General features: G+C 36.7%; 1 protein-coding gene across 1 annotated transcript; it reads left to right on the forward strand.

Moving 5' to 3' along the window:
• Positions 1 to 8,065: 8,065 nt before the first annotated feature.
• On the forward strand, positions 8,066 to 11,872 carry HSL2 (HAESA-like 2). Its single transcript, XM_079085935.1, has 2 exons — positions 8,066 to 10,825; positions 11,385 to 11,872. Exons 1-2 carry the CDS (start codon positions 8,257 to 8,259, stop codon positions 11,726 to 11,728), a joined length of 2,913 nt encoding a protein of 970 aa, XP_078942061.1. The 5' UTR covers positions 8,066 to 8,256; the 3' UTR covers positions 11,729 to 11,872.
• Positions 11,873 to 15,042: the final 3,170 nt, after the last annotated feature.

The raw sequence follows: 15,042 nt of genomic DNA on the forward strand, positions 1-15,042 counted from the left end.
AGGCGTAATCGAACCTTGTTGGACATGGTTCGTTCCATGATGAGTCGAGCTTCGCTATCAATCTCATTTTGGGGGTATGCCTTAGAGACTACCGCCCATATCCTTAATCTAGCCCCTACCAAAAAGGTTGCCAAAACACCTCACAAGATGTGGACTGGGAAAGTTCCCAATTTGGACCACATCAAGATTTGGGGTTGCGAGGCTTTCATGAGGCGCGAGACTCACGATAAGCTCGAACCTCGAAGTGAGCGGTGTATTTTCATCGGCTACCCACAGAAATCCTTTGGTTACCTCTTCTATAGACCCAATGATAATGTGGTCTTTGTGGCAAGGAGAGGAGTCTTTCACGAGAGAGAGTTTATAAGCCAAGGAAACAGTGGGAGGCAAATTGACCTTGAAGAAATTCAAGAGTCAAGTGGCGAAGGAACCTCAAACCCTAGCAATCAACCTGAGGAGGAAACTCCTGTTGATCCAACTGACGAGTCTATACCTCTGAGGCGTTCCATTAGAGTTAGGAATGCACCTGAGCATTACTATGGTTTCCATATTACTGCAGAAGGTGATACACTTATCAGTGATAGTACACTGGTAAGTTTGGATGAACCTAACAGTCACACGGAAGCCATGGCAGGCCCCGAGTCTGCTAAATGGAAAGAGGCTATGGACAGCGAGATACAATCCATGTATGACAATCAAGTTTGGAACTTGGTTGACAATGTACTAGGTCGTAAGACAGTCGGGTGCAAATGGATCTTCAAGAAGAAGACCGACATGGACGGGAATGTACACACTTATAAGGCACGACTGGTTGCAAAGGGTTTTTCTCAAACTCCAAGAGTTGACTATGATGAGACCTTTTCACCAGTAGCGAAGATTAAGTCTATTAGGGTTATGCTAGCCATTGCTGCATTTCATGATTATGAAATATGGCAAATGGATGTCAAAACCGCTTTCCTTAATGGAAAGTTAGCTGAGGATGTTTACATGAGTCAGCCAGAGGGTTTTATTCAGTACAGAGTACCATAATAGAGTGTGTAAGCTTGAGAAATCCATCTATGGATTGAAACAAGCACCTCGCAGATGGAATCTTTTTTTTCGATGAGAAAGTCAAAGAGTTTGGCTTTTCGGGGAGCAAAGATGAGTCTTGTGTATATGTCAAGGCTAGTGGGAGTATAGTTAGCTTTTTGGTATTGTATGTGGATGACATACTACTCATAGGAAATGACATCCCAACTCTGCAGGAGGGAAGTCCTGGCTTGGGAAATGTTTCGCTATGAAGGACCTTGGAGAAGCTGCCTATATCCTAGGGATAAGGATTTTGAGAGACAGGAGTAAGAGACTAATTGGACTTAGTCAAAGTACCTACATGGATAAGGTGTTGAATAGATTCAGCATGCAGGATTCCAAGAAAGGAGAGTTACTGATCCAGAGTAACGCCAGACTGAGTAAGACTCAGAGCCCGAGTACAGAGGCTGAGATAGCTGAGATGAGTCGAGTACCGTATGCTTCCGTTGTAGGCTCGATCATGTATGCTATGACTTGTACTCGTACTGTTGTGGCCTTTGCTGTGAGCATGGTCAGCAGATATCAGGGGAACCCTGGCAAGGCTCACTGGATTGCGGTAAAGAACATTCTCAAGTACCTGCGGAGGACTAATGACTGGGTCCTTACCCTCGGTGGGAGTGATGACTTGAGAGTAGTGGGGTATAGTGATCCTAGCTTCCAGACTGATAGGGATAATTTCCGCTCTCAGTCAAGCTGAGTCTTTAACTTAAATGAAGGAGCAATTACTTGGAAAAGTTCGAAGCAGGAGACAGTGGCTGATTCAACTTGCGAATCAGAGTACATAGCAGCAAGCGAGGCAGCGAAGGAGGCGATATGGTTGAAGAACTTCATTAGAGACCTTGGAGTTGTACCAGCTATAAAGGAACCTATGTAGATTTTCTGTGATAGTGAAAGTGAAGTTGCCTTAGCCAAGGAACCAAGGGATCACCAAAGATCCAGACACATCGACAGAAAATACTATTTCATTAGACATCGAATAGAAGAAGGACTCCTCGTCGCAAAGAGGGTATCATCGGATGAGAACCCAGCAGATCCCCTCACGAAGGGACTGAGTAGGGTTAAGCATCTTTAGCATGCGAGGCGCATTGGGCTAAAGGATGGTATTAGTTTTAGAAATTAGATAGTTTTTGAAATTTGTAAAGTGTAATTGACATTTGATGATTAAATAAAAGTTGTTATTTATTTATAAGTAAAGTGTTACTATCTTCTGTCAATCGTTTACTATCATTTCAATTTTTGCATGTTTTGACTTCCAGAATAATTATGTTATGGTATATCATATTATTCAAACCATCCACAATCAATCATACTTTGGAAGTAGGTAATGAGGCAAGACTGTCATGAATGGGTCTGTAGTTTGTCTGGGACAAAGGGACTGCAGTGTTCATGAGTATTCCTGGAATGGGGATTCGAGTATTGGATTCAACCCACACTCACTTGTATCACTTCATGAAATTTATCTCGAGTAATCGTGAGACGGTAATATCATATAAGTCTTCAAACCTAGAGATATGAGTTGTTGACTATGAGTTTGTTATACATTGATTGTACGAAAACACATTGGTAACTCGATGTTATAAAACGTGCTTTTGTGTATGATTCAACAAGTAGTTAGTACAAGCATATGAGTCGAAGTTTATTTGTTCCTTCTAGTCCTTGGAGGATTAGAAGCGATATCTGGGCCCCTCGATGATTTTGTTTTGACCTATGTATCGGGCCCGGTCAGAACCAAATTGATGTGTTCAGTTTAGTTCTATGTCAAACAAATCAGAAATCGGGAAACAAACTGCTGGACAATAAGTACGACATTGTTACATGTATTTGTCCGACTGATATCTTGAGAGCAGAGGATTATATGATCACTTATCTTAAATGGCAGGTCATCTTAGTTCCGCGAGACTTTGAAAGAGCTACGATTGTTGATCGGTTCCTGAAGTCATACTTCCAGTTATAGTTATTAGACTTATCCAAGTGGGAGACTGTTGGATAAGGTGTCTAAGTCCATAACTATTTCTGGTATGTACTTGACCCGGTTGGCATGGTCCATTTGGGTTGCATGACATCATGATAATTGGATAGACAAAATGAGAAGAAGGACACTTATGATTTGTTAATATATTATAAGTTATAATATATTAATATGAAATCATATTATTTAATTAGTATTGATCAAGAATTAATTTGGAATTAATTTTGTGATAAAAAAGAGACTAATTAAATATATGGGGATTGATTGTGTAAATCATCCATTCTTATATAGTGGGCTAATGATCCATGGGTTATTGGATTGGGCTAAAACCCATAGGGTGCTCCATGGATGCTCCATGGAGGTTAAAACCCATGGATCATGGAGGAAATGAAAAGCCATGTCAATTAGGGTTTACATGGTGTAACCCTACTTGTGACACACTATATAAAGACCCCATATGCTAGCAAAATCGGCACATAGATAAGAACAAGGAGGGCTAGCCGATTTTGAATGATAGTGTGCTTCTCTCAAGTTATTCCAAGAGTTGTGGTGTTGTGTGAAACATTTGAGGCATCACATTTGGGGTGCTAGGCTCACAAAGTTCTTAAGGAATCCAAGCAACAAGAAAGGTATGTTATTCTACTAGCTTTTATATTACAAGTACCCCATGCCATGCTAGTTAGGATAAGAACCTTGGAAAATCAAATTTTCATGTATCTTAGTAAAAGATCCAAGGTTTCTAGGGTTGCATGTACACCATAGGAGTGTTAGAATGCTCAAAACCCATCAAGCACTACCCAGAGTTATTCGCAGCATCAGACTTCGAGGACGAATTCTGATTCATGTGGGGGAGAATTATAACACCCAGACATCAGGTATTTTCCTTTTTAACCCAAAAGTATATATTAGTTGCAAATTTCGTCCTTACGCCATGCATACTTGGGGTGTATGTATGACGTAGTTCATTAAATGGATCGTGGGTGCATGTGAGTAAGCCGAGCATACTCAACAGGTATGCAAATCCTAAGTTTTAGGGTTTGAGCACTATTTAAGCAACCTTAACCCTCAACACCCTTTCCACCTCTAGCCCCCATCCTCCCACAACGACCCTTTGCAAATCCTAGTGTTCATTGTGAGTTTTTGAGCCATTTATATGCTTTTTGTCCATCCTTGAAGGAAGAAGATATTTGGAGTGCTTTTGGAGTGCTTTTGGAAAGTTTCAAGCATTATAGATCTGAGTTTTTCCCCTTGCAAGCAACCTAAAAAAGGTATAAAGTCATGAACTTGATGAATGTTTCCTTAGATCTTGCTAGTTCTTAAGTTTTTATGCATTTTGGTCCCATAATAATTGTATTCATGATTATGGCTTACTCTAAACCATAAGAGTTGTCCTTTCAGATGTTTTTGAGTGCTAGGAACCATAAAATTGTGATATTGGTCCCTTTCTTCCCTCCATGCAAGAGTTATGATGCTTGGGTTTGTGTATTAAGTTAGGGTTTTGGTTTTTGAACTCCTTATAGCCATGGAAAGTCATAAAGTTGGAAACTTTATGACTTAGAATGATATTTGGGAGTAGATCTGAACTCTGGAAGTAATGTCTTAATGGAATAATCACTGAATGAAGAAAATTGGAATCAAGTCGTGTACGTCGGGCGTGGTACGTAGCGCGTACTAGGCAGAAGCCCCGTAATCTGGCCAAGGATCTCTACGCCAAGTCTAGAGACTGAGTACATAGGGTGTACTCAGTCTGTGTTGACCCCCTTTGACTTTTTGACTTTGACCACGAATTTGACCTAGTTTGACTTAGGGGCATTTTAGGTAATTTGAATAGTATTTTGAGACTAGCTCACTGTTTATTGTATAGGTGACAGGTAGAGACAACATTTAGAGTAGTGATTTGTTCAACTATATTTCAGACTGTGAAGTGAGTTTTCCTCACTATACTCCTGGGTCAAAGGCACCAATGTCGGCCCACTAGGTTATGTATCCTAGTTAAGATGTTGCTATGTTATAATGATCGGTTATATCTTCATGATTACCTGTTATTTACTTATATTTGTTTATGTGCATATATCGACATATTGTAACGATTTGGGTTGAGATGGTTTTGCTTTGTGCTGAAGGCCAAGAAACTGGGAGCATTCTAGACATGGGTCGAGGATCTTGTAGGGGTATACCGGGCTCATGCTAAGGGCTCGAGAGCATTTTATACATGGGCTAAGCGCCGGGAAGGCCATTTTAGACTCATGTTGTGGGCTCGGGGGCAATCCAAACTTATGTTAAGGGCCCTGTAGGTGTATTGCAGACATATGTTGTGGGCCTAGTGTACATGTTTGTTTATGTTTTGTGTGTGGTATTTTGGTGGAACTTATTGAGCTTTGGCTTATAGTTTGAGTGTTATGTTTCAGGTACTTCATATGATCGGGGCAGGGCGACGGCGTGATCACACACATCCTTCAATGTTATGTTTTGGAGATTTTATGATACTCTGATTTGGGATAATTATATCTAATACTTGGTTTTTATGACTTGGGATTTTGATTGAAACAATGATTTTACTTTAATTGAAAAATGAAAATTTTATTGTGATTTTTGGGATGTTACAAAGAGAATGAGCACAAAGCTCTAGGTTTGAATGATCAACCAATGATCTGAAGCCTAGTATATAAAGAAAAGTAAATACTATGTGAATCCCTACAAACCAGGGAGATCACCTAATCTACGATAATAATAAAGTATATCTGATATCACTAAGATACCAGATCTACGATAATAATAAAGTATATCCGATATCACTAAGATACCGGATCTGCTAACTAATTACATATATTCTATAATTACAAGAGATTATATAAGATATACATATCACGCTGACATGGAATTACAGACTTAACTTCATGTTGGCGCTTTGTGAGATGTCAACGTTGATTGAGTCAGCGTGACTGTTTTACATCATCAGATTCTAAAGCTTGACCTTACAACCCTTATGCCATTGTTTCCATTACCACTCACCACCATCAACAACAACATTATCACCATCATCACTAATCACCACCATCTCTAACCACTACCATCATCACCAATCACCACCACCACAACACCACACTTGTTGCCACTACCCTCACAACCACCATAACACTCATAACTCACAAACTCAAATACATATTTCAAACATACCAGTTATTGCTAATAGGACTTCATCACCTCTAGGATGGTTTTTTATAAATGGTTTTACATCATAAACTCTATGTAGTTTAGGCTTATCGTTTTGTTGAATCTTCCGTGCTTCTTTCCTTGTTTCCTCCGCCATTTTCTATAAGCCGCGACTCCTGAGTTGTATTATAGATTCCACATCTCAACAAGCGTATCACATACATCATTGTTAAAGAGAAACAAAATCATGAAATTAAAATCCATTACAAAATGGTTTGCAAATCTATTTCCAGATCTTATCTGGAGCAATTTTAAGATGTATCGGAAATATTAGGGCTCCTTAAAAAAGGGTTTTATGATTCAGAGGAGGTGATTTCACCTTTCATGAATATGGATCTAAAAGCGTAATTTTAAAGGGTTGTGAATGAACGTATCGATTCACCCTAACTGCTTCATCAACGATTCAAACATCGAAGTTAGTGTTATCTGCAGGTGATTACTTCATCAACGATTTCATCCTACTTGATCTTCTTCATGAGACAGTGACGAGGATTAACACTCCATAACAAAGAAAATGCCCCTTCATAGGATGTAAATATGATGATGGAGATTGAGGAGTGGCGCTCGCTGGAGGTGTGACTTTCATCGGCAGGGAGGATGGGGATGGGAGGGGAGATGGATTTATTAGAGAAGCGAGAAAGCGTGTGAAGCATTCATAGGGTTCAAGAACAAATTGAGGGTAGTTTTTCCATTTTAAATCTGGTTTATGGTATTTTGTGTTTTTACATTGGTATTAACCATGGTTGCAGAAATCGGGATTAATCGTGGATTAATCGACGATTAATCGCTTGACATTCTCCGACCATCGAGGATTAGAGTATTAATCGGAAATTTAGGATTAATCGGGTTTGGCGGGATTAATCGATCTTGGCGGGATTAATCGGTGAACAAAAGTCAACAAAATTTAAAAAAGTCAAAAAAGTCAAAAAAAAAAGTCAAAAAATCAATTTTTTTTTACTTAAAACTTTTCAAATTTTCAAATATTATACAAAAATATTCATATTTTCGTATTTTCAAATTTTCAAATTACAAAATTTCTTATTTTCTAATTTTGAAGTACTTGTTTTTCTTAAGATATTTTAATATTTGATTAATTTTAGTATTTTATTAATAATCTATGGTCCTGATTAATCCACGATTAATCCCTTAATACCAGTCGACCGTCGAGCTATCGTCGAGTGATTTTTACCAAGGTTCTAAATAACGTAAGGCGTGACTTGGCGGTAATGTCAAGCCTCAAGCTTTTCCGAGACTTGACGAGTCACGTCATTTGTAAGGCATGACTTACGACGGCAATTTTATATATAATTAATATTTTTATATGTATTTTCAACTATTATTCTATTTTATACACATATATTAGTTAAGGCGGCGTTTTGATAAAGTTTGGCGGCATGCACAAGCCTTGGAGCTATGTTGCGCCATGACGGAGCCATGACGAGTTTTTAGAACTTTGATATTAACTGTCATAAGACCAAATTTGTTACCAAAACCCTACATAAGGAGCAATGTTACTTTTCCAATAAAAATAAATATATTTTATAAAAATTATATAATTTAAAAATAGTTGTCAAAAATCAGACCGAAATTGTCGATATTAAAAAATTAAATATAATAAAATATTTCGATTATATAACATGTAATCGTTTTTGTAATTTTTCGAAAAAAGTATCCAACAATAATAAATTAAAAATTATATGAAGGGCTTTAATAGATAAAAAAAAATATTAAACAGAAATTAATAGATATATAATACGATAAAAGCACTAAATATTTATGAGGTTAACATGCTCTTATAAAGTAAATCAATATACCCTTCTGGAATCTAATTCTACAAAAGAGACATTAATTTATAAAATCACAGACAATCTTGATTCAAACATGATCATGAGCAACACTCAAATCAGATGACCAACTCTAACCCTCTTTTGTTCCCTCCATTCCCACTCTATTCATCTTCTTAATCTTCTCTTTAATCTAATCTTCTCTCCACAGCTTAAACCACAACAATGGCGTATATCTTCAATCTTCATCTTCTTTCCCTCTTTCTGTCATTCACTTTCGCCATTGCTTCTTTCTCCACCAGAGACGCCGCCGTGCTCCTCCGCGTCAAGAACACCCAGCTCGAAGACCCAGATGGCTTTCTCAACGACTGGGACGATTCCATTACCCCCTGTAACTGGACTGCCATTACTTGCAATAATCGCACACTTGATATTGTTTCAATCGACTTCTCCGATTTTGGGAGTCTCGCCGGACCTTTCCCGGCGGACTTCTGTAGGATTCCGACACTGCGTTACCTCAGCATCGGGAACAACTGCTTCAATGGTAGCATCTCTCCTGCCTCTTTCTCTCTATGTTCTCATGTTACATTTTTAAATCTCTCCAGCAATTATTTCGTCGGGAAATTACCGGAGTTTCAGCCCAGATTTGTCAACTTGACTGTTCTTGACGTTTCATACAACAATTTCACCGGCGAGATTCTGGCGAGTATTGGTGAATCGTTGTTACTTCAAGTTATGAACTTCTCCGCGAATCTACTTTCTGGTTCACTCCCGGAATCTTTAACGAATCTCACGGAGTTGACAACATTTTTAGCGCCGGAGAATCCATCTTTATCAGGCCGGTTGCCGGAAAATATCGGGAGTCTCAAGAAACTTGAAACTTTCAGAATTTCAAACACCCAACTCTCTGGCGAAATACCCGATTCGATCGGAGATCTTTCCTCCATCAAAAGTATCGATCTTTCCACCAACTCTCTCACCGGCGGCATTCCAGATAGCATCGGACGTTTGAAAAGTATCGAATATCTCTGGCTTTACGACAATAAATTATCCGGTGAGCTACCAGATGTGTTTGGGAACTTAACTTCTCTTCTACAGTTCGATGCTTCTCTGAACAACTTCACCGGTAAATTACCAACCAGTCTCGCCGGTTTACATCTCCAGTCACTTGCCGTTAACGACAACAATCTTGAAGGTGAAATCCCGACGATTCTTTCTTCAAATCCCATGCTTACCCAGTTGAAGCTCTTCCGCAACAAATTTTCCGGTGGGTTACCGGAATCTTTGGGTGAAAATTCCGATTTGGAAGAGTTTGATGTCTCCGACAACCAACTTCAAGGTCCATTGCCTCCGAATCTTTGTTCCAAGAAGAAGCTTCAGAAATTCATATGTTTTAATAACAGATTTTCCGGTGACTTCCCTATGTCATGTGGCGATTGCAAATTCATATCTTATGTTCGTATATCTAACAATGAATTATCCGGCGAGATTCCGTCAAGTTTCTGGAGTTCATCTGCACTTCAATTCATCGACGTTAGTAACAACAAATTCAGGGGATCACTTCCGGATTCAATCTCTCATTCCAAAAGCATACAAGAATTAGTCATCTCCGGCAATGGTTTCTCTGGTGATTTACCGGCGGGCATATGCAGATTACAGGAGATCGTCGAGATGGATTTAAGAAATAATCAGTTTTCCGGTGGATTGCCGCCATGTTTGACCAATTTGAAGAAGTTGGAAAAGCTTAATCTTCAATCAAACGAGTTCACAGGTGAAATCCCAAATGATGTGAGCTCTTGGACTCATCTTTCGAGTTTGAACATTTCAAACAATAAGTTAAGCGGGGTAATCCCGAATGAAATCGGGAATTTACCCTCGCTTAACTATCTGGATCTTGCCGGAAATTTGATTTCCGGCAAGATCCCGGATTCATTGAGTCATCTCAAACTCAACATCCTGAATCTTTCTGATAACAATCTTGAAGGAAAAATACCAACGGGTTTAGATTCCGAAGTTTTTGCTTCGAGCTTAATCGGTAACCCTAAACTATGTAGTCAAGATCTTAAGCCATTCCCTCGATGCCATAAGACAAAATCCGTAAGCTATTATGCGGTTGCTATTCTATCCGGATTAGCTTTCTTTCTTATCGTATCGCTTCTTTGGCTTCTTATCAAGGCCAAGTTGTTGCGCAGGAATACGAGTTTATGGAAGATCACATCATTCCAACGAGTCGGGTTCAAAGAACAAGACGTATTGGCATCATTATCAGAGAGCAACGTCATTGGAATCGGTGGTTCCGGAAAGGTATATAGAGTGACACTCAAAACCGGACAAACGGTGGCGGTCAAGAAGCTATACGGAGTTCACCGGAGTCCGGAAACGGAATCCGAATTCCGGTCGGAAATGGAGACCTTAGGTCTCATTCGGCATAAGAACATCGTAAAGCTTTTGTTTGCTAGTGTTGGGCAGGATTTTAGGGCGTTGGTTTACGAGTATATGGAGAATGGAAGTTTAGGCGATATGTTACATGTAGACCCGAAAGGTGGGTATTTGTTGGATTGGAGTAAACGGTTTGAGATTGCCCTTGGAGCCGCACAAGGGTTGGCGTATTTGCACCATGATTGTGTGCCTTCTATTGTGCATCGAGATGTGAAGTCGAATAATATTTTGTTGGATGAAGAGCTGAGACCACGTGTTGCGGATTTCGGTCTAGCCAAAAGCTTACAAATTGAAGTGAAAGAGAGTGATGAAGCCATGTCTCGTATCGCGGGTTCCTATGGCTATATTGCACCAGGTGATTTTCTTTTCTGCTCCTCTTTTTTAATTGTTTTTAGGCCTTGTTTGTTACGAATGACTGGACATGACACAACATGACATAACATGATTTGACAAAACGTGACAGTGTTAAACTGCATTTGGCATGTAAACTAGTACTGAGACCGATATAAATTTGCTAGTGACCCGTTCCTCATTTCGTATTTATGAAAAAGACGTAAATACCCTTCTCAGCCCATCAATGAATATAGGTTTAAAAAACTTGATCAATCCCACACTGTTATGTCGTCACATTTTGTATAACAAACGCAGCCTAAACAAAGCATTAGGTTGCGTCTGTTACACATGACCAATGAGACTAGACCGAACATGACAACTTTTTAGGGATATTTTTAATAATACAATGACAGGGTATTCACGTGTTTTACACCAACAAGAATCCAAGAGTCTCCTAATTGACATTTGTCATAGTCTCAACGTAATGCATGTCAAAAACACTACAACCTGTGTTATTCTACGTAACAAACGGGCCCTTATATTGAAAACTAGTTTTATTCTAACGTTGGTTTGTATTGTAGAGTATGCATACACGATGAAAGTTACGGAGAAGTGTGATGTATACAGTTTTGGGGTTGTGCTAATGGAACTAGTAACTGGCAAGAGGCCGAATGATACGTCTTTTGATGAAAACAAGGACATAGTGAAGTGGGTAACCGAGGTTGCTCTATGTGGTGAGGGTGGGTGGAAAGACTCGGATCAACTTATAGATCCTAAGATGAACTGTTCAAGCCATGATTATGAAGAAATTGGGATGGTGTTGAATGTAGCCCTTCAGTGTACTTCGGCTTTCCCAATTAATAGACCATCTATGAGAAGAGTTGTTGAGTTGCTCAAAGGCCAATCTTCGACACCCTCAAAATAGTTGTGTTATAAATATGAAGTTTTTTGTTCTCTTAGCGACATAGTTTATAGCTTTTAGTTGAGGTTGCTACATAGTGTATTTTTATTAAATCTGGCAGTTTGTTGTGTTTCAAATGATAATGTTTTATAGATCAGTTCTTAGATTTTTGCGTTAGTAACATAGTTAATGTCAAGTGATTTAAGATCTTATGATAATTTTCAAGATATTAATTAGAGAGTTTAAGTTTAGATATTTTTTAGCAGATGAGATTATCGTTCATGCCGTTACAAAAAAATTATATATTGTTGATCCTAAAGAAACTATTTGAAAGAATAATTCTCACTTATTCTTGATCATATATGAAGTGATTATTCGAAAACAAATAATTTATTTTTAAGACAATTGTAATAATATCTATTTAAATCTAAACTAAAACACAAGTAAGAATATAAAGAATAATTAACTTATTCGGTAATGACTCTATGTGTTATTGCAGACTCACAGTTTGCTACTTTACTTTGGCGTGTAGCCCAGCCCATTATTGTTTTTGTTCTTTTAACGTGTAAGTATGTTGTTACATTTTGCTGTAGAATGCAACCTTTCTCAAAGAGTCACATTTGACCGAAACATGTACTTATTCATTTTTATGCAACCTTTCTATTGCTATTTATTATCTCATTTGAATTCTAAAATGATCATATATTGCGGAGTTATTAGTTGGTTAAAATATCTCACAATTCTAACTATTAGTGGTTTTAGAGTATGATTAGGATACCATTTGTATGGTTATATATAAAATCATTAGATATTATTCTTTTCATTCATTCTCAAATCTCTTTACACTCCCATTTCTTTTGGCAATTTCAAATTGTAACCATCATCTTCCGTTGTAAAAATTATAAAGAAGAATATGATTGACTTTGTGGTTTTCTCACAAGAGTTTCAGTCCAATATTCATGTGCTTTGTTCATGATTTTATATGTCCCTAACCATAATCAACTTTTTCCCTAACCATAATCAACTAGTGTTATACCCGTCCAGTGGTCGGGTTGACAGATGATAAAAAAAATGATTGATTATTTGATTCTACTTTCATTTATAGCATCAAACATAGATAAGTATTATGCTAAAAGATAATTAAGTTTCTATTATTGGATAAAAAGATAAATATGTTGTTATTATCGGTGAAAAGGATAAGTACATCGCTATTATTGGTTAAAAAGATAAGTGTGATACTATTAATGGTTAAAAAATAAGTATGTTACTAGTATTGGTTAAAAAGATAAGTGTATTGCTATTAATGGTTTAAAAAATAAGTACATTGCTATTAGTGGTTAAAAAAAATAAGTATGTTGCTATAAATAATTAAAATTCATCCATTTAAAGACCAAAAAATCATTGCACCCTTGACAAAAAAAAATTATGGGAACCCAATTTCAATCCAAGATAATATTAAATGTGAAACAATATTAACATAAATTCATAGAAATAACAGAATACAATGAGGAATAAGAAATGTATTAAAACCAACCGAAGATACAAAATATGAAATATATAAAGACTATCAATGGTATTACATAAGCTTTTTGTGGAAAAGGTTTCAATTATGTAATATTTTTCTGCCACGTAGACAAATTTTGTAATCTATTTTGGCCATAGGGACCAATTATGTAATCTTTTGCTACACATGGACCAAATTTTATAATATGATATTTGACAAAGAGGTTATATTTAGCACCTGGCTACGTTACATACTAACCCGAAAAAGTTAACAATTTTTTTAGAATCGGGAAATGGTAATCACAAGAGTAAAACAAGCAAATTAATGGAAGTACATTAACTACAAGAAATAGCAACTTACATATTATAATAAACAAATTCATATAAAATAACAGTATGTACAACTCAATATATTGACAAATGACAAAGAGGATAACAATATCATCCATGTAAACTTATGATTTCAGAACTATTCAAAACCCTACTTTACCACATAAGCATGAACCAACCACGTTTTCATCCTTACTCTATAGTTTTAATTTTTGTAGAAGAAAACCCAAAAAATCACAATCTAGTTAGTTTTAATTGTTGTAGAAGAAAACCCAAAATCACAATCTAATTAATAGGTTTTAAATAAAATAATGATAAAAGAGGAAAGATGCAGGAAATTCTAATGTGATTACCACCGATAAGTAGCATAAGAAAATGTATCTAGTGATTTAATACCATCACTAAACAAATAAAACTCAAAACAATGGCCTAGGTACAGGAAAACCATAATCAATATAGAAAATTCATATGCCCCAAATTTCCATAAAAAGAAGTCTATTTTGAAACCTCTTCCTCCAGCTTAATTATACCGTTCACCTATACATACAATGAAAATGTACAAAACCCACAATCAGTCACATACGATTGGATGATAATATAATAAACACAAGAAATACAATCCAAACATTAAAAACCAACAATTCCACGTAACCATAAAATGATGAATCGACTAAAAAACAACTTTGGATTAGAATAAGAATTAAAGTTAACGTTTTAAAATATGATCACACTAAAAATGCCAAAATTAAAATAAAAAAAACAAATTTGTGTTTAAGAAGAACAACAATTTCTTGATTTCTTGATAAATAATTATGTCGGGAATATTAAAATTACATGGTTGAATCTTAAATAACCAAATCAAGGTTCTGATTTGATTCGCTAATAATCACTGTTAATAGCATTTAATTTTGGTCAAATGCAGTAACAATTGAAAACAAGGGCGTATCTACCATACAAGAAGGTAGGTCCTACGACCTACCTAAAATTTGAATTTCATTTATAATATATATACCACAAAAATTAGGAACTATCTTAGAAAAAATAAAGGACCTACCTTGAGTTTGTTTTTCTAAAAAATGTATTGAAAAATCATTTTAAAGGGGGCAAAAAATAAGTTATATGGGGCATTTGTGCTGTTAAATATATAGCTATAAATATAATATATAGTTTTTATCAAACAATAAGGTATCAATGCACTAATAATCAACTAATTTTTCATTAAATCGTTCGGTTTTTTCAATTATATTTCAGTCGGTTGTTTTAAAAATTTTAATTGGTGGTGGCTGATCGGTTTTTTCAGTTATATTTCATTAAATCGTACACGGCCCGACCCGACCCCTCACAAGTGTTGTTGATTTTTTTATCGGCTTCACTTAATTTGGGAACCACGTTATATTTTGTTCTAGATTCGCCACTGATTGAAAATAGATTTCAAAAAGGCGTTCGACTCTATTAACTGGAATTACCTTGACTCAGTTATGGAGCAAATGAACTTTGGAGTCATG

This window comes from Lactuca virosa, chromosome 3 (genome assembly GCF_052849685.1).
Source record: "Lactuca virosa cultivar CGN04683 chromosome 3, Lactuca_virosa_CGN04683_v6, whole genome shotgun sequence".
In the NCBI taxonomy this organism is placed as follows: domain Eukaryota; kingdom Viridiplantae; phylum Streptophyta; class Magnoliopsida; order Asterales; family Asteraceae; genus Lactuca; species Lactuca virosa.

Coding starts and splice junctions, on each gene's coding strand:
- HSL2 (XM_079085935.1), top strand. CDS start 8,257: ATGGCGTATATCTTCAATCTTCATCTTCTTTCCCTCTTTCTGTCATTC. Junction 10,826..11,384: donor CTATGGCTATATTGCACCAG/GTGATTTTCTTT, acceptor TTTGTATTGTAG/AGTATGCATACACGATGAAA.